At 37.7% G+C, this 23,234-nt stretch overlaps 5 protein-coding genes across 9 annotated transcripts; 1 reads left to right on the top strand and 4 right to left on the bottom strand.

The window, feature by feature from the left end:
• The first annotated feature begins 138 nt into the window (after positions 1–138).
• Positions 139–4,121, top strand: rsph10b (radial spoke head 10 homolog B). The gene is made up of 16 exons (XM_055229817.1): positions 139–272; positions 336–411; positions 512–580; positions 649–822; positions 889–974; positions 1,206–1,326; positions 1,397–1,573; positions 1,640–1,736; positions 1,974–2,074; positions 2,149–2,338; positions 2,852–2,969; positions 3,044–3,123; positions 3,193–3,341; positions 3,409–3,513; positions 3,579–3,680; positions 4,011–4,121. Exons 1-16 carry the CDS (start codon positions 139–141, stop codon positions 4,119–4,121), a joined length of 1,890 nt encoding a protein of 629 aa, XP_055085792.1.
• A 460-nt stretch (positions 4,122–4,581) lies between these two features.
• On the bottom strand, positions 4,582–9,440 carry dlgap5 (discs, large (Drosophila) homolog-associated protein 5). 3 transcript variants are annotated; one of them, XM_055229638.1, is made up of 19 exons: positions 9,351–9,440; positions 8,747–8,996; positions 8,474–8,661; positions 8,302–8,376; positions 8,158–8,197; positions 8,007–8,084; positions 7,830–7,928; positions 7,649–7,717; positions 7,531–7,562; positions 7,187–7,434; positions 6,954–7,115; positions 6,798–6,886; positions 6,564–6,724; positions 6,241–6,342; positions 5,927–6,149; positions 5,260–5,855; positions 5,031–5,187; positions 4,836–4,885; positions 4,582–4,734 (listed from the first exon to the last, which is right to left on the bottom strand). In XM_055229638.1, exons 2-19 carry the CDS (start codon positions 8,982–8,984, stop codon positions 4,633–4,635), a joined length of 2,709 nt encoding a protein of 902 aa, XP_055085613.1. In that variant the 5' UTR covers positions 8,985–8,996; positions 9,351–9,440; the 3' UTR covers positions 4,582–4,632. The 3 variants fall into 3 exon arrangements, with proteins under 3 accessions (XP_055085613.1, XP_055085614.1, XP_055085615.1); XM_055229639.1 differs by having other exon boundaries at positions 8,747–8,993; XM_055229640.1 differs by lacking the exon at positions 4,836–4,885 and having other exon boundaries at positions 8,747–8,993.
• Positions 9,441–9,768: 328 nt separating this feature from the next.
• On the bottom strand, positions 9,769–17,475 carry ccz1 (CCZ1 homolog, vacuolar protein trafficking and biogenesis associated). The gene is made up of 17 exons (XM_033984966.2): positions 17,315–17,475; positions 16,693–16,767; positions 16,521–16,617; positions 16,353–16,450; positions 16,150–16,243; positions 15,977–16,057; positions 15,850–15,897; positions 15,671–15,754; positions 14,907–15,082; positions 13,699–13,780; positions 13,557–13,618; positions 12,970–13,081; positions 12,696–12,729; positions 12,496–12,613; positions 10,663–10,821; positions 10,421–10,548; positions 9,769–10,304 (listed from the first exon to the last, which is right to left on the bottom strand). Exons 2-17 carry the CDS (start codon positions 16,704–16,706, stop codon positions 10,249–10,251), a joined length of 1,443 nt encoding a protein of 480 aa, XP_033840857.1. The 5' UTR covers positions 16,707–16,767; positions 17,315–17,475; the 3' UTR covers positions 9,769–10,248.
• A 566-nt stretch (positions 17,476–18,041) lies between these two features.
• Positions 18,042–20,639, bottom strand: pvalb9 (parvalbumin 9). 3 transcript variants are annotated; one of them, XM_055229554.1, is made up of 5 exons: positions 20,407–20,639; positions 19,287–19,354; positions 18,928–19,060; positions 18,530–18,639; positions 18,042–18,302 (listed from the first exon to the last, which is right to left on the bottom strand). In XM_055229554.1, exons 2-5 carry the CDS (start codon positions 19,345–19,347, stop codon positions 18,277–18,279), a joined length of 330 nt encoding a protein of 109 aa, XP_055085529.1. In that variant the 5' UTR covers positions 19,348–19,354; positions 20,407–20,639; the 3' UTR covers positions 18,042–18,276. The 3 variants fall into 3 exon arrangements, with proteins under 3 accessions (XP_055085529.1, XP_033840456.1, XP_055085528.1); XM_033984565.2 differs by lacking the exon at positions 20,407–20,639 and adding an exon at positions 19,793–20,061 and having other exon boundaries at positions 19,287–19,347; XM_055229553.1 differs by lacking the exon at positions 20,407–20,639 and adding an exon at positions 19,809–20,061.
• Positions 20,640–21,141: 502 nt separating this feature from the next.
• LOC117387140 (parvalbumin alpha) lies at positions 21,142–22,982 on the bottom strand. The gene is made up of 5 exons (XM_033984564.2): positions 22,856–22,982; positions 22,453–22,518; positions 21,930–22,062; positions 21,575–21,684; positions 21,142–21,477 (listed from the first exon to the last, which is right to left on the bottom strand). The coding sequence occupies exons 2-5, from the start codon at positions 22,511–22,513 to the stop codon at positions 21,452–21,454; spliced, it is 330 nt and encodes a 109-aa protein (XP_033840455.1). The 5' UTR covers positions 22,514–22,518; positions 22,856–22,982; the 3' UTR covers positions 21,142–21,451.
• Between the last annotated feature and the right edge of the window lie 252 nt (positions 22,983–23,234).

The following is a 23,234-nucleotide window of genomic DNA, read 5'->3' as shown; positions in this document are numbered from 1 at the left end:
TGCCATGGTGAGGAGGATACGTGGGAGAAGGGCAGATTGTTCTAGTGCTGTGGCGAAATGTGCTGTGCTAAAAGAAAGTGAACTAACGTACCAAAAACTCAACTAAACACCTAGCCGTTTATTTTAAACTCGTAAAATATGGCGGCAGCAGAAAATATAGTGGATCTAAAAGAAGCTATGGAGCAGCAAAGCGCTCACTGCACTGATCAAAAACAACCTGACATGAATGCTCCCAACAGAGACACTCTACTTTTAAACTTGGTTATTCAAAGGTACGTTTCTAATCCTGCGAATCGTAATATCCAACACAATCGATACGTTTGTGTCTTTTACAGATATGAAGGTGAAACTTTTGAGAACCAGCCAAGTGGAGAAGGAGTCGCATGTTTTGTTGGAGGTCACGTGTATAAGGTATGAAAAAAAAAGAAAGAAATTGAACTGTGAAATTGCAATTATAGACACATATTTCAGATACGCAGCATATTGAAAGGTCATGTTAATTTTGCTCTAGGGTTCATTTTCCAAGGGACTAATGGAGGGACATGGTGTATTCACATGGGCATGTGGATTAAAATATGAGGTAAATATTTAATGCTAACTTTACCTTAATACACTGGCTATTTACTTAATCCATCATATGTTTTACAGGGGAGTTTTGTCAGCAACATAATGATGGGCCTTGGTACATACACTTGGCCTGATGGAAGCACATACAATGGTGAGGTTCAGTACAGCATAAGACATGGGACTGGATCATACTATTGCTCCAGAAATGGTGTGTTGTACAAAGGTCATTGGCACCAAGGCAAAAGACACGGCAAGGTAAGATATATCAAAATGTCTATTCTGAATATGGTTTAGGTATCCTCCTTTTTTTTTTTTTTCTAGGGTGCCATTTATTACAACCAAGATAAGACCAGCTGGTATAAAGGGGACTGGGTAATGAACAAGATCAAGGGGTATGGAGTGAGAAGGTTTGTTATGATTAATTAAATAATACAACATTGATGTTTGTATTTATTTTATTTTATTTTTATTTTTATTTTTTAATTATTTATTTTTTATTTTTTATATTTATTTATTTTTTAATTATTATTATTTAATTATTATTATTTAATTATTATTATTTAATTATTATTATTTAATTATTATTATTTAATTATTATTATTTAATTATTATTATTTAATTATTATTATTATGTTAGGTATCCCTCTGGCAATATTTACGAAGGTGAATGGATGAGAAACCTAAGACACGGAGAGGGGACAATGAAATGGCTTCTGCACGGACAACAGTATGAGGGAACATGGTATAATGGAGTGCAAGTAAGTTAAGTTCATGCTCTTTAGTGTTGTAAGTTTTCTAACGCATAGTGAAAATGATTGACTCTTGCAGCATGGGCACGGCAAACACACATGGATCATAAAGCGAAAAGATGGATCGCGATATTCCCAAAGTAACCAGTACGTTGGGGATTTTGTATGTGGCCAGAGACAGGGACAAGGAACTTTTTACTATGCCGATGGTGCAGTGTATAAGGGAGAGTGGAGGAACAACAAAAAGCACGGAATGGTATAGAAACTCGGGTTAATTTTAATTTTGACAACTCTACAATAAATGTGTGGTTTTGTTTCACAGGGAAAATTTACATTTAAAAATGGGAAGGTTTTCCAAGGCGAGTTTGTGGATGATCAGATGATACAGTTGAGAAATGACAAACCTCTCCCATTGCTAGGTATTATAATTTTAATTAATCTAATCTCTTTTGGCCCTTATTTACTTATATTTAGATCAGACTAATGTCATTTTAAGCATAATCTGAAGTAAAATTAACATTTCTAATAAGCATTAAACAGTAGGGTCTATGTCTGCAATGTGGTCAAATAGATGCATGGAGTTTTTGGTTAGGATTTAAATCGAATGCGTTTTTTCAATCTTCCATCACTGATTATATTTTTTATCTTATGTGTAGCCTCTGATAGCTCATCTCTGCTAGGACCAGACATGACTCTAAACATTGACATGCTTCTGAAGAGCATCCCTGAGAAAAAACGAGATGCAGAACTCAAAGAAGTCAGTCCCTTTTTTTAAGATGGTGCCACTTAAAAAAGCTGCCCACCTGATATTTCATTGCTTTCGTCCTCTAGGTGGAGTTGGTGGTGTTAAGGCACAGCACTGAACTGAGATCCATCTACAGTTTCTACAGCCGACTTGGACGTGCTCATTCCCCGGACAACACCTTCATGCTGTCCCGGATGCAGCTGTGGCGTTTGCTTAAAGACTGTAAAGTCCATCATCATGACATCACTCTGAGCCAAATTGACTTGCTGACCAGATGTAAGGCAATTTGTTTTATGTCCATTTGTATATGCAAAAATGGACAAACGAACATAATTGTCCTCTAAAATATGTCTTAATTATGCTTAATGCAATGGGAAATAATTTGATGGCTGTCTCAAGTAATTCATGAATGTAAACCTGAAGATGGCAAAAAGCAGAAATGTTACTACTGAAAAATTGCTGAAAATTACTTGTTTAATGTTGAACGGATAATAGCATGGGTAGTAAAATTAGTTTATTGTTTATTGTAAGTTGCAGAGCTAATTTACATGGATTTAGAAGTGGGTGGATCATTGACAAAATAACTATTGAAAATCACTCCTTTTGAATATGTAGAACTCATGAACTGATGGAAAAAGGTGCACAATGTAATGCTTTACAATGTTTTTCTCTTTCTTCTTTTTTTTAGAAAAATGTAGAACTTCTACATGAATAAGCTGAACTGAAAAGAAAATAATTCTGTAGTCAGAAATAGTTTCTTTTCTTGTCAGTTCTTCCCTTTTTTTTTAGGTGCTTTAGAGGGTGTCACCTTAACAGAGGTCCACTCGCCTTTCACTGGGATGCTGTTTTGCAAGCTCCTTTCCTGTCTAGTGGTCATTGCTTATCACATTTATCATAAAGACATGGTGTACGTATTGCATAATTATATAACATGGCTGTACAGATTAATTGTAAATATATTTTCATTTTTTGATCCATCAGTTCACAAAGGGATCTTCTAGCGGCTAGCTTTTCCAAACTGATGACAAACGACATCCTACCTAATGCAAAAAATGTAAAAGGTTTGGAAGCTTACTATTATCATTAAATAAGAAAACATGTGAATCCTTCTAACACATTTGTTATTGCAGGTTTTTTGTTTAGGCAGCAGGAACATACAGAAGTTGCCATGCGATACTGTGGGAAGAGCTGGGAGGTTTACCGGGCTTTCTGCACACTTAAAGACCGTTCACGAGAAGACAAGACAATGACATGTCGAGACCTGCTGTTCATGTTTAAGGTGCAACTAACCTTTATCTGGTGTTTGCAAGAAATTGTAAATAAACCTGTTCTTTTACCTTTGCCAGGAATTTCATTTGCTTGATGACAGACTTACTGCCTTGGAGTTCATGAAGGTCATTTCTCAAGAGAGTCGTGACCCTAGCAACACATCCTGTTTGCTAAATCTAGAGGTTATACAAATTGAGTTATGTACTTTTTTTATTTAGTTTATCTAAATACACTATTCTTTCTGTAGATTACATTTCTGGAGTTTTTTGATGCAGTTCTGGGCTGTGCAGAGGTCAAATGCCAGTTGGATCACAATGAAATAGATCAAGGGTTAACCTCACAGACTTCTGTAAGTTGTATTTTCTTCTATGGTTGTCATTTTATATTTTAACTCTGCACAATATATTGCAAACAATTTTCAAATTATAAAGGGTGCAATTATTTAGGTTTGAAGTTCACATAATTCAAACTTGCTTCCCTGTAGTTTACAAAGTGCCATAGTGCATTGTGTTCATGTTTCTCTCAAACGCTTCTGGACATGTTTCAAATGTGTTGTGTAAATGAATGCTAAACTGAAAGCAAAAATCACTAATCCAATTGAAATACTTGACAAGTGAAATGTTATGCTCTGTTTAGTTGCAATTAGTAAATGTATTACTCACATTGTATTATTTATCAGGTGGATGCCTCAAAAGATGCAGCTCTTATTGAAAGTATGATGGATGGTCTTCAATTGAGAGGTTTGCCTTGTATATTCTATGTATTGTCAAGTGTTGATCCAAATGTGTAAAACTAACATTGTAGAAACATGACGCATATTGTGGCCTTATAATTCTTGTTTGTCAGAGTCAAAAGAAGAAAAGGGAGGGAGAGGACTGTTAAAAGTCAGACAGGACAATCAAAAAGTCTGGGAACAGAAGATTCATCACTTCTTCAACAAATTTTTCTTTAATGCATTTGAACAGCATCAGTTTGTGAAAAAAAATATCAAGGAGAAGAATTTCAGTCTCAAAGCACAAGCGCAGATGGTTCTGGCAAAATCTAAACAGCAAGCCTCGTGATATACGTACTACCGCCACCAGAGGGCAGAAGAGGACTGTTTCGTGGACTTAAATGGCTTCATTCAAAATTGAATTAAAGCTTCTACCCTACACCATTTGCCCTGTCTGTTTTGTCAATTCAGCGTTCTCACAGTCACCTTCAAACAATAAATTTAATAAGCATTGTAGCAAACAAAAATATGGTGCATCTTTTTAAAAGCTATAAAAGAACTATTTAAAACCAATCTTAAAAAGTCATTGCTACAAAGGAGGGGTAAAAACCATGAGGTCAGATGGGCAAACAGACTGCCGTATCCGGTCCTTCAGGTCTGGGGTGAACAGAAGAAGAGCTGACTCCACTGTCTGGGTAAAAAACAAAAACAAAAAAAAAGCTCAGCATACATATTCATACTACACAAAGCAAAACATTGTAGAAGATTAGGTGAAAAGTGAAAAAGGTGAACCTGAGGTGACTGAGAAGAAAGAGTTGGCACCATGGGCAGTGATGTGGAGACTGTGAAAGTTAAACATTAAGGGGATAAATTACATGCCAAAAACAGGCTGTAAAATGTGTCACTGGCATCACTTAAACATACTCTCAGCCATTATTCCCAATGAAATTGAGTTGGAGTGACACTCATGGGAGTCAATAATCATACCTGCGTCTTGTTGAGTCACAGATTCCTCAGGTTGACCTCTGGGACTCTCCAGATCTACATCCATTGCCATTGGTGACTCCATGGGAAATGGCTGCCGTGGTGACAAGCTGTCTCTCAGTGAAGGCTGCAGGTATCGCTCAAAATCGACCCCAATGTCCTGAAAGATAATTGAATTACTGCAAGTGTAATTAACATGAAAGCAGTAATGTAAGGCTGGGTAAATCTTTACCTCAGTAACTGAACTGTCTGGTGTGGCTGCCACAAAATCCTGAGTATGTAGGAGGTTTTGCACAGCTCGTGGGGTACAGCTCACTGCTTGGGAGCCCAACTGTTCAGTGCAGGGAGACAGAGTGAAACTCAGGGACACAGAGGGCACTGGGGCTGCACACTCAACTAGACTTTTACAAAGAGTGTCTGGAAGTTGTGGAGTCTGAATTAACTCTGATTTTAAGTCTTCAGCCAGACCCTTCTGCTCTTCACCATCAATGGAGGGTATGGAGTGTGTAGAGTCAGAAACCATGTCTTTGGATTGTTCTGTGGGGTCTGAAGACACATCTTTTACTGGAGAGAAACACAAAGACACGCTGACTATGCTCTGGGGCTGAGGAATGCCAGGCAAAGATTGTTCCACTGGTGCTGGAGTTTTGGTAACAGAATGTGGGGTGGTGAGAGTGGTCATAGGTTCCTGCATTGTTCTGGTTTGAACAGGGGTCTGTACCAATGCCAGGGAGCGTCGAGTTACTTTCCTGGGTGTAAAACAGTTTGAGGATGGACAAGGCTGGGGTAGAACCCTAGCGCTGAGACGACTGGATCTCCTCACTGAACCTGTGACACATTAGTTAGCTGTAAATAAAGCTTGTCAACATCAGCATATAGTACTAACAGAGAGAAACTACCTTGTGGTTTGGCTGGGCTTGCAACTTGGAAAAAGTCTCCATCACTGTCAGTCCTCTGGGCCACTGGCAGGGTGTCCTGTGAGGTCTGCTCTGTGCTCTCAGGCTTCTCAGACTCTGTCGCTTGCTGTCGGGCTTTCATTGCTGCTTTTGCCGCGGCTAGACGAGACTTTGCAGCTGCCTTTGTTCCTGCAGGTTTAGACGGGGCTGGTGCAGCTGCAGGTTTCTGTTCAATACAAAATGTTTTTGGTCGTCTTTATGTATACGCACATCAATTACAGTGTACTCCATGAAAACAGGACTTTCAGCTATGATACCTTTACTACTTTTCTCTGTCGAGGTAGAGGTTTGTGGTCCTCCATCCAGCCCCGGCCTTCTGCCTCTTTGAGAGCGTCAAACTTTTTGTTTACATCTTCAACCTAAAGTTAAGATGGAAAGTTTTATTAATGTATCTGTTTTATCTATTTCAATATTTTCCAGCCCTATGTTTATCAGAATAAGTTTTGACAAAACTCGCAAACTAGGAAATTACATTGGTGTTATGGTTCAATATAAAACAAAAAGTAAAAACTACTATGAAATCAAAATAAGGGCATACATTAAAATAAGGTAAATAAAAACCAGACTTCTCAAAACCAACCTGGAAATACACCATGTCCCAGAAGCCCTGGAGGTCAGTGCATGTTGTGATTTTCTCGCCTCGGCAAAAGTCACAGTCGTCCACTAAACCACTGAACTGCTTAAAACGCTCCTTCATCAGCAGTCTTGCTTGGCCAACAGCTGTACGCATGCAGTCCCTCACTGAATGCAGACCCGAGTACAAAAATAGTTAACTCAGTAGTTTAGGTTTGCTAGAGAAATATTATTGACTTACTTTCTTCTGGTATGGCCTCATCTTCCACTTTAGACTCCCAGTGTGTGCAGAGAACTGTCAGTCTGTTTGTTTCATTGGCAATTTCTGATCTAATGTACAAAAAAAACTTAAGAAAACAACCAAAGAATTAATATGTGTATACAAAAGATATGCAACCTGAAATATGGCACATCATGCTTTGGTTCCTCTTCTTGAGCATCAGCAATGGTGGTGGGCCCTGAAAGAGGTGAGCAATGAGGGGATTTTGGAGGAGACCCCTCACTCTTCTCAGGTTTCTGTTCATTAAATGTAGGAGCCGGAGGAAGAGTAAAGCTGGAGCTGTATGGCACATGTTAAAAGGTTATGTTAAATCCATTTTAATTAGCAATCAGTTAAAAAGTCTGGCTAACCTTGGTGTGAGAAAGGCTTCTGCAGAGCGAGGGGTCAGAGGCTCAAACTTAATGGATGACAGACCATTAGGCACTTGGAACAGGAATCCTTCAGGGGCAAAAGAAGAGACTTTGGGGAAAGACTTTGGGACCTCATCGTCAAGAGCAGGACCAGGAACTGTCTGATCCACCACCATCTCCTCTTCGTCAGTCTGGAGTGTAGGCCTGGAACATTCTTGTTTTGGTATTTCTTTCTCCATCTCAGGTTTCTAAACAGTTTCAATGAACAAAATAATGAACCATTACACAATAGACTAGAAGGAGTTGTATTTAGCAGCCAAAAATATGGATAGGATTAAACTTACAGAAATGTTTTTCTCTGGAACCGTAGTTTTGACTGAATAAAAAATACACAGCATTAATATTAGTGATCTGCTTCCTGCTGTGTAGACAAATTAACTATGTAAAAAAATAAAAAAATACCATCACATTTCTTTTCTTCAGCTGGAGGTGGGGCCACTTCTACCACTTTGCTTCTTGTTGTCCTCACGTCTAAGGATTACATAACAAGGTGTTTAAACACAGATCTTTTCCGGTGTGGTCTTACAATCCATTGGTCACTGAAACCTAAACAATGACACCTCTGACGGCCAGTGGTACATACCTGCACATTTGTCCTTTGGTTTGTCTTTCATCACAGGAGCTGCTGTAACTGGAGGTTTGTTGACAGATCTAGTAGACAACCCGCGTGTGACCGGCTCCGCTAGAGTCATGACACAGACAAAACTGCCATGGTATCCAGGCCCACCATGAGATGCACAAGAGATTTTTTTTAACTTACCTTTTGTTTTACACAAAGATGGGACTGCTTTATTGGGTGCAACACGGCTTCTGGCAGCCCTTTCTACAGGAGGTTGAGCTTTTAGAAAAGGACAAAATTAATACGATTCAAAATAATAAAATAAAATAATAAAAATTTTGTAACAACTTACATTTCTTTCCAGCTGCATTTACATCCTGCATATTCAGGGGCTGAAAACAATTCAATAAGTAGTACATTATATATAAATTCAAATATAAAATAGATTAAATAGATGAAATGTTTTTGGTGAAAAACAAAACATGAAATACCTCACCTTTTGCACCTGCTGCTGCTGTTTCATAGAGCGAGTCACTCTACTACTCTGGGCTGGAGTTGCATGTATTTTTGTCTGATTGAAAGACAAGGGGTAGTGCAAGTTAAACACTGAGGATCACATCTATGAATACTGTGCGATGTGTAAGGTGGTAATTACACCTGCCGCTCACCTCCTTAGCTCTCCCATGGGCAGCTGGCACAGGAGGCAGAGGGCCAATACGCAGTGCATCTTTAGGATGATACAGGCCAGTCTTAAAAACTCCTTTACGGGATTTTTCTCTCTGTTCCTTCTCTTTTTCAAGGGCCTTACGTTCTTTCCAACGCTGAAGCTGCTTCAGTCTTTCCTCTCCAGCCACATCTTTTAAATATGTTGAAATTCACAATATTAAATATTGTACATGCATGAGTATATCTGTAACTAAAAAAACTGACATATGCTTTACTTTTTTGCAGCTGAGTCTCACTTTTCTTTTTTTCTTGAATAACAGACATGTTTGTCACTGCGATGGAGGCATCCAGCGCGGACATGTCCATCTCCTGGAGGGCCTCGAGCTGTCTGCGGGTGTTGACGATGCGCTCGCGGTTCTCTTTCTGGGACTGAGACCTTCTTCGGGACATTTTGACTCTCAGCATTGAAACACTGTTGTCCCGCTGACGCAGGTGAGCAAAGCGAGACGCCATGTTTACCCTCTGCTGATAGATAAGAAACGTGTTATTCAAACTGTTATACAGTGTTTCACAGCAAATATATTTCTGTAATAACACAAGTACAAACCAAACAGCAATCGAGCAAAACCGACAAAAAGACATAAATCTAACTTAAATTAGTCCAGGTCTGATACATAGTAAAAGACGAAATTAAATCTATCAACTGGACAAATTTTATTTCGACAAAAGATTAAATTAAATCTGTCCAGTTGACAGATTTAATCTTGTCTTTTGCTATAGCTGAAATTAGCTAAATTGTAAAGAAAACAGACTCAGGTAAGTCGAGATAACAGTTTTGAGACATTTGCATACCATTTAGATTCGACTCATTTACTTTACCTTTGTATGCCAGTAGACTCTTAAAAGTGATCTGTCCAATAAAGACTTGCTTCCTAACGTAAAGGCGCACGGACTTGTTCCTCAAAGTTCACAACAATCATGGCGGGTGAGTTTTTGAAACTCTCATTGAATGCGCTGATTGGTCAACAGTCACAAGATACTCTGTGCTGATTGGTTTATACATAGTGACGTAAAACATACTTATAAACACTGCCTCCTTGTGGATATTGATGGTATAGATGTTTAACGATGTATGTAAGGCAAATATAGAGGAAAAAAATAAATTAAAAATACACACACACACACAATTTTGACTTTTTAGCTCAGATCTACATCAAAGAGACATGCAAAAAAGGAGAGCAGCTCATCGCAAACTTTTTTTTCAGTATGTATAAATAAAAAATGAGCAGGCCTTTTTAAAGAATTGTTGAAAGTGATGTAATTCTGCAACAGTGGACATACAATGTAATGTAAAGTATTTCATTGCAATACTAAAAACAGTACAAGTGGAAGAAAATCTATTGATCTTCAAATTGGAAAATATTGTATTGTAATTTATTATTGGTGCAGTAGTTTAGAAACCAGAGAATACAATGCCAATGTCTGTAACATTGTACTACTGTGTCAGTTTTAAATTATTTTAAAAATAATGTTGATTTTATTAAAAGAAAAAACTAAACTTGACAAAACCTGCAACAGTGATCAGTTGGCAACCAACAAAATCCTTCTATGTACAAAGCAATATAAAGGAAACATATACAGTAAAAATCTGCATTTGTACACTTAATTACAAGGCAATATTACAATTTTATATTAAATAAAAGCTGAAGGAAAATTTTAATTTCTGTATTTTACAATGCAATTATTGCATTTCATAGATGAGTCCCCATTCACTCTTTCAGTCCAAGAAGAAAATGTTGTTAAACTGTGTTGCACAAAGTCTCTTCACCTCCTCTGAGAGAGAGAAGACAGAAAAGGTAATCAGCAATATTATCATAAAAGTTAACTGTAAAGTAACAATTAACACATACACAAACTCAAATAGAATATATATCATTGTGTATACATACCATTTACTTCTATTAAATTAGCATTCTTCTGGTTCAGGATCACATAAAGTTCTCTCTGGTCTGACTTCTTGCCCACTACCCAGTAGTCTGTCATAGCTTTTACAATAATTTCTTCATCTTCATCCACTCTGTCAAAGAAATATAATCGGATTTAGTTAATATTCAATAATCAAAATTAAAAAAATGTATTTATAAATTATTGTGGTAGATTTTTTTTAGGTAATGTCATGTAGCCCATGAACCTTGCAAAATCACAGTTGATATCTCCCAGGATCTTCATGAGGTCTGGGTGCACAGAGGTGAGGCAGACGCTGGCAGTCTTTCTCATGTGGATGGTGCTTTTCTCTGCCAGATTCATGTGATTGAAGTAGATAAACTTAAACTGGGGTTCTTTTTCTGTCCTAAGTTGCACAGAGATAGAAAAAAAAATCACATGGTTATAAAGTGCTAGGTCTTTCTTTAACACATACGTTTTCCCACTGCAATGCCAAATCAGGATTTAGCCACTAACATTTGGGACAGCGCCATTTATATGCACCAGCAAGAGACGGGTGATGAATTTCTGTCTCAAACCTGCATAAAGGGCGTTACAGTAATGAATCTAGGTCTGCTGGAGGAATACATTTTTTTTTTATTTTGGCTATAGTACGAATTTGATAAAACTATGATTGGACAGTCTTTGTTATTTGTGAATCAAGGTCAAATTGGGAGTCTAGAATAACACCCAAGTTGCAGACTAATGGCTTTACCAGAGGTTTTATTAAAATTTTGGGTTATGTGAGGTAGACCAAATACAATTATTTCAGCTTTTGACTCATTTAACTGCAAAAAGTTAATGGACATCTACTCTTTTATGTCAGAGAGGCAGCTGTGGAGTTGTGCTAATGAACTGTGGTTATTCCTGCCCAGTGAAAGATACAGTTGTTTAGCATCTGCATACAGATGGTAACTGATCTAGTGCTTTTGAATGGGCGTACAAATGGGAAGCATATATATTGAGAATAAAATGGGGTCAAAAATGGAACCTTGGGGAACAGGAGCTGAAGAGGATTTGAACTCAGTACAACAGAGAAAAATTTTAATGTAGGGTATAATGAGAACCAAGATAAAGCTGTGGTTGAAATGCCAACACAGTGCTGAAGACATTTAAGCAGGATGGCATGGTTAACCGTATCAATGTGGAACTTAAATCAAGCAAAACTAAAATGGAACATAAACCTTGGTCAGCTGATAAAACAAGATAATTTGTAACTCTGATAAGGGCTGTTTCTGTGCTGTGGTTGGATCAAAAGCCAGATTGGAACTTTTCAAAAATATTACTATTGTCCATGTGCCAAGTCAACTGAGTGGCAACACTTTTTCGTTAAAATTTTGGCCAAGAAGGGAAAATTGAAAATAGGCCTCAAATGATTCAGGTCTGAGGGACTGAGTGACAGCTTCTTGACGACTGGTTGAACAACCAGGGAAACAACCAGATGACAGTGAACAGTTCATAATGGATAAAATGGATAAATTGTCAAAATTTTCCTTCATGAAACTGGTTGACATAATATTGAGTTTATAGGTAGGAGGATCAGCATGACCAATAAGATCCCTTAAGTTATTTAATGAGATTGGTTAAAAATGGGACATGGGTCAATACACAGACAATGTAGTGATCCTGCAGTGACTGTCTACATATTGTGGTCAAGAGCACTGTCCAAAACCCCACAGTGGCCTTTACTGCTGTGAGATAGAATAAACAATAGAAATTGCTGCCACAAGGGATCAGCAAATATTTTTTTTGTTTCATTGGCTAATTAAAATTAACCCTCGAACTAGATGTGGCTTGCTTCAAATCTGGATATTATATCATTATATAATTATGATAATAATTACAAGATAGAGCCAATATAATGCAAAGCTTACAGGCTAGAAGCCTTTTTTATCAGTTGAAACTGTACACGAATGGAATCTCCCATCCTGTAGGAATACACAAGATATTGCAAATCTCTCTTTGAGTCACTGCTTTTGTGATGAAATGTGAACTGTGAATAGTGAATGTGAATAATGACAGGGTCTGGATTTGGGCTCACCCTGATATCCTACGATTGATTGTGAACTGCTCACAAATATCAGATGCCAGTAAAGTGAGCTGAGGTCCCACTAGGCTGTCTAGCTGCTCACAAAACTCACGAGTTAGCTCCACGGAAGCTAAAGGACATAAAATATAACAACATAGATGTAGAGCAATGGTAGCAGTATATAACACATTACCAAACAAGTCAGCACTCACCACTTATCATAAAACAGGCAGCCGCACTCATAGCCTGAAAAATAGCACACATTGATAGAGATTAAAAAGAAATTCAAGGTCAAAAGAGGTTGGAAATTATATTAATGTGAATGATAAGGATTGTGGCTTGCTTTTCATCACTATAAAATTCAGCTGCTTAATCCCCCCAAAAAAATCCATAATATTGGTGGACCATCTAAGGGTCAGGTGGTACAATGCATTATGGAAATGATCCTGAAAGATGGAATAACCTGGTGAAAAAAAGCATGTTTACCTTATAAACAATCAGGTGTAGCTCTTCATAGCCATCGTCAGCACTGACAAATATCCTTGGAAACCGGAACTTGGCCTCTGGGTCTTTGAAATTGGTGGGTCCTGTCAAAAATCTTTAAAAAAATGTTTTAAGTTGTAGCCTTTACAAGAAGCATTAGCTTGTAACAAAACCACGTTTGAAGCAAATGCAACAGCTATGTAACGATGAACATATATTTAGTCTTATCCATTTGATCTAGTACAAGTAGTAGTATGGTAAACAAAGAGAACAGTGTTCTAACTGCAAATGGAGGATTCCACAGATTCCTCTTATAATCAAGTGATACAATTTGCACAAAGGGTTGCAACTTTGTTGTAAAGTGTAAGTGTGAACTATTAGCAAGCATTTTGGAGATTACATAATGCATTTCTAAAGGCCAAGCACAGTGCTGCATGATAATTATAAGATACGTGCATTGTGATTTGGTAGCTGACGGCATTACACCCATGTGGTGGTACAAGACAAAGCAGCAATGGAGAAAATGCAGAAGTCTACACCACTTCCATCAAACAAGTTTAATGTCCAACACTGCATGTCAAAGAGCTCACCTCCCATAATGCAATAGATTCCCAGTAACCTCTGGCCTTAGAGGAGAGTCTCTCCCAGCCAGCTACAAACAAATTATGTTAATAATGTTAATGACAACATGAGATTATTTCAGTGAAATATTTAGTACATGTTCTGTCTAACCTCAGGTTCAGAATGTCTGGGGAATAAAGAGGTGGTGAGGTACTTGTACAAAATCCTCATATCATCTTGTTCCAGTCCGCTCCTGCAAGTAACCAGGCAAAGTTTAGTTAACACACTCATGTATGGTGTCAAATGCAATTCACTGTAAGGTGCGGTTTTACTACTACTGTTAGTAGTGCAAAAGAACATGACATTTTTTTATTTAATCAAGCAGCATCAAATTGTACGATCCAACAACATGCAATTAGAGATCACAATGCTTTCAAGTAATTTTAGCAATCATATAATCCCCGGTGCTTTTGCACTGATCAGGGAGGCTCATGTGTAATTAAAGACAGGGGACATGTCACACGCACCAGAAACCACAAAGAGGATTACAGCTTGTACTATGTCTGTTTAACCAGCAGGCTAAGGATGCATTTCCACATGCAAATTTTAGGATTTTGAGGTTTCAAATGTGTGCAGTGACGTACAACTACAGCTTAGATTTAAGAAAGGTATTCTTTTAAGATAAGCAGGGTATGTTATATGGAACTTAACTCTGACAATCAGAATCATTAGTCCTAGACCAAACTATTTAAAATGTGTTGCATGTATTATTTATTTTTTGCACAATAGTTCCACCAAGGTTCAGAATCTCTCTCTCGCTTACATACATATCCACAGGGAGAATATATAACACTGTCTGGGTGAATTAAACCGTGGCTTTCTTACCGTGAGACAAGAGCACTAACCTCTGTACCACCAAGTCTTTTATTTAACCATGGCTCAGTCTCAATTTAGCACTAGTCTTTGCTCATTTCTAGGGATCAAGCTTTTTCAGTTCCGATTCCGATGCTATTTATACTTTGACCTTAAGTATATATCAATACCCAATATTAACCATTAACAGTGTAGGGATGGAATTTCCTTAAAACACAGTTAACTTATTACACAAGAGATACAGTTGTGTTATTATTTATCTTTCTTATAACTACTAAAAAGCTTTGTACAAATAAAAGTTCAAATATTATGTTACTTGATCCAGCTAATTTTTCAGTATTGGTGCTGATAGTATTGGTGCATCCCTATTCTTTTTTAAATGTTTTTATTCATTTTACACTGAACGATGTTTCTTAATAGAATACATTAGTGCAAGCAATGCAAAACCAGATGTTTTTGTAGTTGAAGGGCAGGCCTACAAATAGACAAATAAAGAAGCTTCATACCAAATGAGCTGGTCATTGTAAAGAAAGGCTGTGTATTTGATGAGACTGAGGCTCTCCTCCACTCTGTTCACAAATGACTGTATCTTCAAGTAAGTCATCTTGTCCAGTGGGAAGAAGCTGATGCCTCCAAATACATCCAGCAGATCGCAGGACTGCAAGTGGAGAGTCTGCAGATACTGGAAACCCAAGTATACACATAAGGCAATCACAATCAGAGCAGGCAGGAGACAGACACAGGAGACGGAAAAGGAGAAAGGGGTTAGCTTACATCCATACAAGTGCTTGCTTACAGTGCACCAGAGAAAGCTGAGATAGAAGACTGACTGACATGCCGCAGAGACAATTGCATCACACAAGGCCAAACAAGAAGCTCTGACATTCAACCTCTTGATAGGGACACTGCAATGTCCCTCTTCCTCCCATGGTAAGGTTTCATAGTGGAGAGGGAAACCCAGACTTAACTTAAGAAGGGTGTTCCCTAATTAGAAATGTTTTTTTAATAAGCATATACAGTTTTAATGTCTACGGCTGCATTCCTCAGTGGACAGAATCACATTAGGTATCATTAACATTGCCAAGAATTGAGAATGCAGGTGTGACTGCTAATGGGAATCTACACTGAAAACAGATAATGTTATCCAGGGATGCTTGATACAAAGACCTTGTGAAAACACTAGTATGCGATGAAAGAAAGGTTAATTAACAAAATACGCTTAATGTATGCATGCAGAAGGATAGATGGTAAATGTGCTAAATTCCTTTACCCTGTAGAAGAACTTTTCAAGTTTCTGAATCAGCTGCTCAACTCCACCAACTTCCATTGCTCTCCCAAATGTTCCATTGAATAACTGCAACAAAAATATTATATAAGTACATTTACATAAGTAATAAGTACATTTTAATGAAAATATTAAATGTACAATTCAAGCTACACTAAATTTACCTTGTACATACTGTAGCATTGTCTTACAACTGCACCATATACAGTGTCCTACAGAGAATAAAAATGTTGTTGCATCTGTACCATCAATCAAATTAAAATATTTCAAGGAAATTACTTTGCCACATACAAGTATTTCTTCTTCCTGGTATTCTATTGTTGGAGGTTTACCATCTTTGTTTGGCTTTTCAACCATTGGGTTTCTCACCACCTGAGATACACAAATGGACTCAATAGATAATAAACATAGGAAAAGATCAAATATTAGCATGTTCGGTAAATTACAAATATTATTTTTAATACCATAACTATCCAAAAGTTTTCTTCAGGCTCAAAGAAAAACTGTCTGTTTTTCTGTGTATGCAAGGATTTAGCTGGTTTTGTTGGGCAAAACGTCCTGGAACAGAGAATGACCAAGTTTCATTTGAAAACTATATTTGATTAACACTGACATTTTAAAAAGAATTACATCACGCACAAACTACACTGAAACATGAGTTAAATACCTGGTGAATTGAACAATAGCTTCACATAGGCCCACATTTCGTATCTTTTCATTCTTTTCCACATCACTGGGGTGGTAAAATAAAATCTTCTTTTCCTCCTGAGAATAGGTAAATTCTAATTACTAATTAAATAAATGTGAGACAAAAATATATCTAAAAGATGCACACCTCTCCTTCCCGTGGTCCAAATGTGGGATTGTAAACAAAAAAACTAAGCAGAGATGGAGTGTACTGTTTCTCTTGCATTCCTGAGGCCATTCTGGGACTGGGACAAAGAAAACCTTTTGTAAAATCAAAAACTCTCCAGCCAGGATTTATAATAATTGAAAAAGCGAGTTACCTAATCATCAGCATCAGTGTAACTTGAGTTTGGATTTTCTTTCCTTCAAAGACTGTTTGGTTATCATGCCGCAGCCTGTGGAATAAAGAGAGAACATAGTGGCTAGAGTAGCATAACAAACTGAATACTACACTCGCTGATTCATGAACATTTCAACAGTGGCTTGTATGTTTACTATAGAGCAGCACACAAAATGTCTTCTGAAGGTATTGCCTAACTAAGCATTATCATCTGTAAATCCTAAATTACTAATAATTACTACAGTAAATATACATATAGCTAAACAAATAACTTTTATCTGAGTCCATTGTAAAAGTAGACAACATTAACATTTAAAATGCTAAGGCACTCTTCGCCGGTAAATTTCAAGGAGCCAACTCATTTAAAGATGACAAACTCTCTATTAATGTGTAACTGACATTGACTAACATGTTGGGTACATTATGTTTTGAATTATTACCCTAAGACTTTTTAATATTAAATGATCTGCACTGATGTTGACTAGGCTAAGAGCTAACCATAGATGTGCGGCTAACTAAAGATGCTAACAGGATCTGTATGAGACCACATAAACAGATCGGGTGAAAAGGTGCTAAAAGGATTATATGGAGACAACACCGACCTTACGGTAATCCAACCAAACACGTCCTAGTCCCAGCGACTGTATAGCACATTGATAAAAATGCGATAAGTACAAAAAGGCATCAATGAAAGAGACGCCGTATTACTTAACATTATCGACTTCCTGCTTTTGACAGTGCGGTGTTACACAATTAACAACTCGGGTAAAACACGTATTCAAACCCTTTTTTGAGGGTTCCTAGAAAAAAAATGGTTTGACCTATGAATATTAACTTGATGTACAAAAAATAGCGGTATTGGAGTGCTGCACAAAAACAGGTGCTCATCGGACCAGTAGGTGAAGAAAGAAGGATGGCCTCATCAGAGTGCCTCATTCAGAATGTAACTCTAACTTAAACAAAACCTGCAGTCAGAGGTCCCCATGTAGTTACCAGTACCAGAAGAAAGTCATGTCTACAGCATCTGTGGCACAGTTTGAGTCTTTCAACTGTATTCTTTTCAATTACAGTTATTACAATTATTTTTAACTGCAGCATGTATGTATTTCAAAATATTTGCCATTCATTTTCATTATAGGCCATATTTTATTTGGCTTAACAACTCAAAGCTTTGGTTTACCGGTGTGGAAGCATTATGCCATTTAATATTTTTTTCTTCCACATTTGTGTTAAATTTACCCTTAATGAATAGTAAAGAATCTTTACTAATAAGTTTTGGTTGTGTAACAGCGCTTGAAAAGGTAACAGTTTCACAGACAAACCAAGTAATTTACTTTTTGAAATATTTATTGATTTTGTGTTTTGTCAAAGGTGGAATGTCCACAGACACAAAAAGTGAAACACTGTGTAAAGCTGCCATTTTCAGGTGAAAAGTCAATTAAAAACAATTATTCCATAGTTTTAATAGAAAACAAAAGATATGCATGTGTAATTCATTATGAACCCAGAGACTCCAGTGGTTAAAGAGGATTTGAGGGTCTGGAAATGCCATCACCGATTAAACTCAAGACAGCACCATAGCCTGGAATTCTAAAAAAAGAAGAGGAGAAAAAAATAAATACGACTGCACTAGACCATTGCAAAACATTTAGAAATTTGTCATAAAAGCGGCATAATATCTACCTGTGTACCAAAAACACGGAGCAATCAATAATTCAAAACTTGATAAAATGAATTAAACTCTTTTTGAGCTTTCAACCTTCTAGTGTATAATTTTGCAGAGCTCATGTGTACATTGAGAGAAATCAGACACCAACCCTCAGCTCCAATTCTGCCATCATTGTCATCATCAGCTGCTGAGATAAAGCTCTTGGCCTCTGCATCAGTTAGAGTCCGTGCACTGGGGACAAATCTTTGGAGGAAAAATCTGCAGAAAAGCACATGGGCAGTATTTATGACCTTCACATTTGATACTGTCACACAAAGGTAGTTTATGTAACACGAAAATAAAATACAGCTTTGGCAACAGTGGATTATTGCAAGACGGCTTAATGGTGCCATCGTGTTATTACTACGGATTGAGCTCTAAATCTTTCTTCATATCACACAAATACTGAGCTAAGCCAACATACATCTGGGTCAGAAAGGTATCACAATCTTCAAGAAAACCGAACACATGTTGTGTAGTAGCTTTCTCTTAAATGTTTATACTCACTTAAGTTCTGACTCCTCAATGTAGCCACTGTTGTCTTCATCTAGTATCTGGAAAACATTTTTGATCTCCTGAGGCGTCTTTGAGGACAGGCCACATAGCTTGAAGAACTTTTTGTAGCAGAATGAATCCGGGGCTGAAAACATAAATAATGCAGCTCATATATTTTGAGATAGAGCTGAGACACAAAACATAGATTACACGCAAGGATCATAACTAATCAGACAAGTGGTAAATTTTCTCCAGACATTTCTCCAGAAATATATGAATTATTTGGAATTTGGTATTAATAAATGACAGAAGACAAAATACAACTTTGTAAACTGGTCTGTTGATATAACAACAATGGTATGTGTGTGTACCTTGACATTCCTTGACAGCATTGTCAATGGCCTCAGCAGAAAGGATGGAGGTGAGTGACATGTTGATCCTGTAGGGTAGATAAACGCTCAGTAAATTATTCACATCCACTTTCTAGTCTCTTCACATATCATACATGTCTTGACAATGCACCTTTGCTCATCGCTTTATTAGTCTATTGGATTGTGTATCAACTAATCATTTTCTAATGGACCAAAAATGACCCTTGTAATAATGAGCTTTTTTAAGGATGTGAAAGCAAGCATATTTTTCTGCTGACGTTTTAGTAAGATTTTCGAGATGAACTAACTCAAGAAAAGCGTTTACAACTTGAGTAGAAATTTCAACAGACTAGGCCTAAACAACAAATGAGGTGTTAGAAATGATCAATGATATAATTCTGAATGAGGAATTATAAGCATCTATGCTGTAGCTGAGCCTGTATCCATCTCTCCTCTGTCTCTCACACCAAAGCAGTCCAGTCTCAGCGCTGCACCGGGGGCCACAGCTCGTCCCTGACTCACCGGGGGTCGTAGGTTCCTCACACAGGTCCGGAGCAGCAGGTGTACGGCGGTGTGCAGCCCCTTCCAGCGCGCTCCTGCTTTTATACCCAGAGCCCAGGAGGTGCGTCGAAGGATGCTTGAGTTTCCAACCTGTTCACAGATCAAATTATCCCACGGCTCCTTCTCTGGTTTCCCACCTACACACCTGCCCAATTATCATTTAGCCTACGCCTTATATCCGAGCATGGCGCACTGCTTTCTCTCCGTGCCCGAAGGATACACTGTTTTCTTTTTTCTTTTTTTTTCTTTTTTTTTATCCAATCAACTTTTTCTGCGATACAACGCTCCCCCTCCCGTGTGCCCGTCTCTCACTCATTGGCACGCACGCACGCACAGGCCAGGTGTGCCATAGATTAGGCGCATCTCACAATTTGGATGATAAACCCATCGCCTCGTGCGCAGGAGGGCATCTAGTGTAGACTTAAAATATTGGTCCACTTACTTTGCATGCGCCAGTAGAAAATGCTTAGGCTTGGGAAAGAACGCAGGAACCCACATGTTTTAGGTCTGTACTGCTTTATTATCAGGAGGATGCATTATTAAATAAAACTGCTTTTACCTTGAGCTAATCCTCAGTCCAAGGTGAGCATAGGTGAGTGCAGGTGGACTTTACCTGGTCACTATAGCAACTGTCCACTAAATTGATGAGTTTGTCATGTGCAATTGGAGCCTCTGAAATTATCTGACACAGCAGGGTCTCTGGTGAACCCAGTCAGCACTAATGGCAGTAGAAAGGCAGGAAGGACGCCTGTGTAACGAGAACCTGGGGAATAAAATACATAGTAATTAAACAAGATTTTATAAGTCTATTCTGGGACCCTGGCATCATGACTCAATAAAAAGAAAGAGGTTTTTTCTTCCATTTTTAAAAAAGCTTATTGTATGAACGGTTTACATAGGCTTAACTCTTAAGTCTAGGCTCCAGGTTTGAACACTAACGCCCTCTTGTGGTTATTTCTTTTATTAGTTCACTATTTGTTAATTATTATTTTAGTTAGTAGGCCAATGTTTGTAGGTAATTGTTTTTGTGTATCTATCTTTATACATTCCACAATTCACTAGTGCCATTTATTAAGTGATAGGCCAATATTTGAAATTAAATAAGCCTCCATTATTTTTCTTTGCATTATTAGCTTGTTTTATCCAGTGCATCTGAGCTACTGTGTTCTTTTATTTATTTTCTTTTAAGAATATTGTCAAATTATGCCACTATTACTATTGGTTACTATGTTGACCAAATATTACAACATTTGTACCAGTTGGATGGTTATGAAAGAGCAATGACAAGCTTACATTACTGAAAAAGAGCCTTTAATTTAGTCTCATCGTCCGTCCATTTGTCACAAAGTACATCACCTTAAGACACTCACAGCACGACGACAGAAGTGAGAAAGAGAGAGAGAAAGACAAAAGTCAACCATGCTTTACACTAAATCAGGTACATTCATCATGGCAGCATGAAGGGCAGCAAAACCCAGGGTCAAGGGTCACTTGTATAAAATCTTTTGCTTTGTGAGATGAAGAAAGAGTGTTTGAGAAAAGAGAGAAATAACTCAAGTGGTTCCATTCAGAGAATTAAATCAGCTGATGATCAGAGTCTCCATTTAGGACTTGACCAGGGCAGCGAACTCTGTAAGGAAAAGTAGATTAGCACTTTTTATAGTGACCATTTCTGGTTTTTACTTAAATTTGGAGATAAACAAGTTAAGATAAGTATAGTTCCTCACCATCAACTCCGATCTTGCCATCACCATCAGAGTCACCGGCCTTCAGGAACACCTTGGTCTCACCATCGGTCAGAGCCCTGGCTCCGGCAGAGAAGTTCTGCAGGAACAGCCTGAAACGTATTATAATATCAGTTAGAGACATTCATTAAAATTCTTTGTAAGATTTGTTCTGCAATTGGAAATTCACATAAAAAATACTATTAAAGACAGATGGTGTTTTCAATTCCCATCAGACTTTTTACATGTAGCGCTTTGTGAAAGTGACATCATAATAAATTGGAGCCTACAGAAAGAAGATGCCATTGCTAGGACAACTTTGCCTGAGATGAAATGTAATGTAAGAGGTGGTGCCTACTTCAGCTCATCCTCCTCAATGAAGCCACTCTTGTCCTGGTCAATGACAGCAAAGGCCTTCTTGATGTCATCTGCGCTCTTGCCAGCCAGACCGACCTTGGCAAAGAAGTCCTTGTGCTTGAAGGAGTCGGCAGCTGCAAGGAAGCAAAAGATGTTATTAGCCAAACATGTTTCTGTACAGATCCACAATACTGTGTTCTAAACTGACAGACATGCAGATCAGACTAAGTAGAAAATAATTAGCTTGAGGCTTTTGATAATTAAAAATGAAATACATTGTTAGTTCTTAATATCCATGCTGCCTTTTACAGTATTTAAAGCTTAAACTGCGCAATTTAAGCATATTTATAAATAATAAGGAATTTATAATGATTATCTGCTTATCCTCTCCAAGAAATATATTTTGGAATATTATGGAAAATATTATATGGAGTTTAATCAAATGCATCACAAATTGTTACTCTAATACACAATTGTATTAAATACATTGTAAAATGCCCTGTGTCCTAGGTTTTAGGTTTTACCTGAGCAAGCAGCCAGGGCTGCAGTGATGTCAGCATCATTGAGAATTCCGGCGAAGGCCATTTTTACTGTGGAAGAAAGAAAACAGTTCATCAGTGCAAGTACACATAATGAAGCAGGTTTGAATCATGCATCAAAATGTATAATTTCAAGTCCCCATTACTCATGCCAAATATTTTTAATTCCCTTTTTGATTCTTTCTTCCCAAACAGAAGCGTGGTCATCAAATGTAGTCCATTAGTTTCATTGGCAAAAGATTTTTAAGCATCCTATGCAGCCTTGCTTTGGTTCCATTTAGTTCCTTGGTAATTCCAAAGTCAGAAGTAAGCTCGTGTCCTTGGTAAGGTCCCAAAGCCCTGAACGTAGACGAGGCATGAGGCTGAGCAGCTCCTCTGTGACACTCACCTTAGGGTTAGCTCTATGAACTAAAGTGGAATTTGCTCAGATGAATCTGGTCACTGCAGTAAATGTTCTGGTGGCACCGTCCTGCTTATATACTGGTGGAAATATGATGCATAGGCTATGTAATAGACACTGTGGCAAAGCCGTCATTGCAGTCGGTCAAAAAATGTGTCCAGTAGACAGAGCTGTTCTATTTATATGTACATAAATGAAGATGCTTAAATGGTAGGCTACATAGGCTTATGCAAAAGTGCTTGATATTGCATAGCGCTAATAATATAAGCTGCTGATTTGGATGAAACTTCTTCTGCCCTGCTTCATGGACCAAGAAAGAGGTAAATTTTTTTACATGAAATGTACCTGGGATTTAACTATTTTACTC

Source organism: Periophthalmus magnuspinnatus, chromosome 19, assembly GCF_009829125.3.
Source record: "Periophthalmus magnuspinnatus isolate fPerMag1 chromosome 19, fPerMag1.2.pri, whole genome shotgun sequence".
Lineage (NCBI taxonomy): Eukaryota > Metazoa > Chordata > Actinopteri > Gobiiformes > Gobiidae > Periophthalmus > Periophthalmus magnuspinnatus.
Note: the sequence above shows the minus strand (reverse complement) of the source record. Positions and strands in the feature narration are given on the sequence as shown.